Raw genomic sequence first — 4495 nt, forward strand, 5'->3', positions numbered from 1 at the left:
GAGCAGAAGTACTTGCTATAAGTATTTATTTACAATCAATCTATTTCTACTCTTTGAGTGATGTTAATTCTAGTTCTTTAAAGTCATTCTATCCTTGTTTATGTCTTCGAGCAGTCTCGAACAGATTTCAGCGACGCTAATACGCAGTCTCGGAGTGACAGAAAGGATCTGAAATCAGGTTAAAAAAATGTTAGTCTACGTCTCCCATAACAGGCCTTGCAAAAGCAGAAAGGCTTGCACATATTCCTCCAAGACCACTATTTTCTGCGACTTACCGATTTACTTTCAATGTTTGAAAGAACACATTCTCTAAAGTGGAAAATGTTTTCTAGCACTACGTATTGTACAAGTATTCTGTGACGCAATTTTAACCAATTTAAAACTAGTGACGTGGCTTGCAATACAAAAATATAAAAGGTTTTGACCTCGATCACATTTAACTTCATTTCTTTTATGATAGTCTTACCTGGTACTTCACAGACGATACCCTTTGGTCGTTGGTTGCAGTACTCGTCATCCCACTTGCCACCGTGTCCGAATCTGTACCTGTCATCAAGAGAATACTTTAACCATTAGTGCCAGTCACAACAAATGAGAATTGTTACGCAACTATCTAGCTGTGATCTCATTTGAATGCATCTGAATAGTTTCACGCAGAATACAGAAGATAATCATTATGTTGATCTAGATGTAGATTTTTGTTTCATCTGCATAGTGCATAATGCTGTGTTTACACTGATTTAGGGAAAATATTTACATTAAACTTAGGCCATCTAAGTTTTGTTTCATGGCATTTGTGAAATATGCCAGTCTTTGGCAGAAAACAAATTAAGAATTACTTTGACACCATTTCTAAAAAGAATGCATTAAAAACATGGTACGGTATCAACAAGAACATTTCTGTATATCCGTACTTGTGTATGCTATACACAAACTGTATGCTACTTTTTATTCTTAGAATATTTGAGGTAAATACAGAATATTCATGAGGGTGTATTTATTCAAATTCTGGGTCTTTGGCCGAAATACAATTAATCATTTGCAGATAAACAAGTGGACGGATTATGAAATGCCACACTAATAAATTTCTAGCCTGACAAAATACAAGCATGATATAAGCATGTCACGTTCATGTAAGTTTCAGCATAAGCAAAAGTAAGCATGTCAAATATACCTTAGAGGTCAGATCAAATCCAGAGCATTCAGATTTGTTCATGGCATAAATACAGAAAGTTGTTGACTTTGTAAATGAGCATACAATGGTATGTCATATTCATCAACTTCAAGCATGACTTAAAGTAAGTATGGCTGCTATAGCTTGGAAGTCCGATCAACTTCAGTAGATTCATTTGTGACATATAGCCTTAAGGAAATACAGAATTCATGAAATATGCAAATGGGTCTACAATCTGATTGTTTTTGTTCATAAGACATGCAAAATTATGTAGCAAAGAGTGACCAATGAAAAGCGGAGGTACAGTTAAAATCAGTGCGCTCAATTTTGATGTATGGCCCAGTTACAGAAATTCATCGAACATGCAAACTTGCTTATAATTAGAGTGTCATGCTAATAAGATGGTAAGCATAGGAAGATCATAAAACATTTTGATTTTACAGCATATTTTCAACAGATATGATTAAGTAATGCTTAAGATATAGCCTAACGCTTGAATTAATGAAATAGGCAAATGGCAATTAATTAATGCCTAAATGTCCACAAAAACATTATCAGAAATCCTTATTTCGAAGTTAAGCAATTCATCCAATTGTATGACATTCTAGACCAAAGTTTTCAATGTATCACTGAAACCAAAATCCCTTTCGGACGGACGGGCTGACAAACACACACACACACCACCACCACCACCACCACCACCACCACAAATACACACACACACGGACACTGTGGCAACTAAGGAAAACGTTTGGATCACCGGCCTATGATGCCCGAAGAGTGGAGAAAAGTCAGCTGAAACTTGCTATGTGTAAAAATACTACTTCATATGATTAAAACCAAACAAAACTTTCCCTCACCATAATTGAGTACAGTCCTGTCCAGCACCATGCAGGTTTTGGTCGTTGTTAGGCTCGTCAGGAGCATAGTTGCGGTAATCGGTAGGACAGAGACTGACACCATCACTCCAGACGTATTCGTCCTCATGCACCCGATCAGACAGTCCGATCCAAAAACCGTGTTTAGGTATGCATTCCGAGTCATCCAGGCCATTGTCCGTTATAAACTGACGCACCTTTTCATCTATTTCCAGAGTTCGCAGTATTGCTAGTCGACCCTTTGGACCCAGCGGCTCTATCTTCCGTTGTCTGCAGAATTGCCTGGCATCCATGTTATAGTTGTCGACATCGACAACGTCGGGTTGCTGGCAGTAGAACTCGTACACCATGCACCTACAGTCATCATCATCAATGTGTTCGACGAACGACCCTAATAAAGATAATTGATGAAATATTGAAAAAGAACTTTTATCTCATTCTCATACCTTGTTGCCATAAATTTCCCCGTCACGCTGGACTATTTTTTTTTCACTGCTGGAAAATTAACATTTGACTCTATCACTGTGGTATAGAGTATACACAGACTGAGATCCATATGTTTGTGTTCACTCTGGCCTGCACCTTGATTCGCCAAAGACAGTGTGTTTTACGAGGCCTCAGGTCGCGGGAAACAGGCTGTCTCGCCCTAACTGACACAAGTGTATGCCAGTTACCGGATTAGAGGCCTTCAGTACGTGTGTTGTAACACAGCTTATCCAATATTCTTGCCGAACAATCGAGACGTTCCTCAGCTATCGTAACACGCCTTGGTCATATACGACACAGCCATCTTCTTTACGCGTTCTAGAACGTGAGCATGCTTAAGACGATACTTTCAAATTTCCCCCGGTAACAATTGTTCCATATTGTCAACCGGTTACAGGTTTAAAAACTGTTAATCGGTAACTTGGTTTATGCTTTTATCCCATTTAAAATGATGCATAGCAAGTGACCATAAACCAACGAATCTCGACAGATAGTTTGAACGAGATGTGTTACAATGGTGTTAACTAGCCTCGCTATCTCGAAATAACATCTACCAAATTTTCTTGAAGAAGATAGGCCGTTGCATGGTAGAATTTGTGCCAACAAGATACGATCGTGCAAATGTGAAAAATAAAAACGATTGCAAGAGGCGTGAGTTTCAAACCGACTGCATGTGTTTTTTCCAGACAAAAAGATAAAGGCCAGACGGCTTACCTGCTAATTCATACTGTGTAGCAAACGTCAATGTCCATATCGAAAGAGAATGATAAAAGAGGAAGAAAGGACGAAATGTCTTACGTCAACGAATTATGGATACGTGCCAACGCTATAAAAATCTAAAAATGACAGAACATTTTTGTAGATACCGGTAGAAACAAAGTAGCATGAATCCTTGCAATTTTCTTTATTTCTTTGCTTCCTCATTTGTTGTTGTTTTGACAGAAAATTATCTATATAAAACTGTAGGACTGCTTTTTATTAATATGAAATGCACCGTGGATATAACTTACCTCGTTCGAAGCGCATACCATGCAGATAACACAGAGAAGAAAAAGTTTGAGATCCATTTTCGGATACTTTTTCTGAAACATGAGGGGAATTTTTTGTAATAATGTTGACGAAAAAGTTTCAATGTAACATAGCTTTGCACGTTAGTAAATTCATCATAAGTGTGCATTAGGGTATGGGTTCCAATTTGCAAAACTGAAGTATACATATTCAATGTGTGCAAAACTGTGTCTGGGAACTGGAAAAAATAACCAGAACTAAACTTGCAACGTACAAAAGCGAAAATTTACGCTGAACGTCCCTATCTGAGAGAGCAATCATAAAAGATGTATTTAGATCTTCTCAAAGACGATTGTTATTGTGGTTTACAAATTCCGAAAAAGATGGCGTTTTGTAACTTGCATTCATGGACAAACCTTAATTAAAGACTAGTTGAACGACAGAAACATAAATTGTAATGCCGGAATGCCATGAAAATCTTACGATACACAAGCATAGTCCGGTGAGATCTATCCAACTGTTTGACAGACCATGGGAAAAACGACAATACTACTGAAAATATGAAACATATGAAATCATGAGAGTAGAAATTAAAGTCGATTTCTTGCCACTTACCGATATTGCAGATTTCTTGATTATCAGGTCTCCGGGGCCCAAATTGGAGTGATCCTGCAACAAGCCTGCGCTTATTTATAGATCTTTTGCATTCATGGAGTTCTGCCTTTCACCGTATCCGAAACTAAATGTATCAGCCAATTGGAGAAGAAAAAGAACCGGACATGCCAGAAATCGTGACGCAACCATATGGTACCCATTCATTGTTACCATGATTTTCATATGTTGTTGTGATGTCGGATCGTAGGCGGTTTGGTTTTTTGTAGGATGAGCATATTTACATGTGAACGCAAATTACCACATTCACAGAAAAAGTAATATAATTGACAGCTGA

At 37.9% G+C, this 4495-nt stretch overlaps 1 protein-coding gene across 1 annotated transcript; it reads right to left on the reverse strand.

Moving 5' to 3' along the window:
• On the reverse strand, nt 1-4233 carry LOC139141413 (echinoidin-like). Its single transcript, XM_070711037.1, has 6 exons — nt 4162-4233; nt 3549-3620; nt 3253-3265; nt 2035-2443; nt 467-546; nt 1-168 (listed from the first exon to the last, which is right to left on the reverse strand). Exons 2-6 carry the CDS (start codon nt 3603-3605, stop codon nt 137-139), a joined length of 591 nt encoding a protein of 196 aa, XP_070567138.1. The 5' UTR covers nt 3606-3620; nt 4162-4233; the 3' UTR covers nt 1-136.
• Between the last annotated feature and the right edge of the window lie 262 nt (nt 4234-4495).

Source organism: Ptychodera flava, chromosome 10 (genome assembly GCF_041260155.1).
Source record: "Ptychodera flava strain L36383 chromosome 10, AS_Pfla_20210202, whole genome shotgun sequence".
In the NCBI taxonomy this organism is placed as follows: domain Eukaryota; kingdom Metazoa; phylum Hemichordata; class Enteropneusta; family Ptychoderidae; genus Ptychodera; species Ptychodera flava.

Excerpts from the sequence above, each read along its gene's own strand:
- LOC139141413 (XM_070711037.1), bottom strand. The coding sequence starts at position 3,605 with ATGGATCTCAAACTTTTTCTTCTCTGTGTTATCTGCATGGTATGCGCT. Across the intron at positions 547-2,034 it reads CAGGACTGTACTCAATTATG|GTACAGATTCGGACACGGTG; the intron begins GTGAGGGAAAGT and ends TCTTGATGACAG. Across the intron at positions 169-466 it reads TATCGTCTGTGAAGTACCAG|ATCCTTTCTGTCACTCCGAG; the intron begins GTAAGACTATCA and ends ACCTGATTTCAG.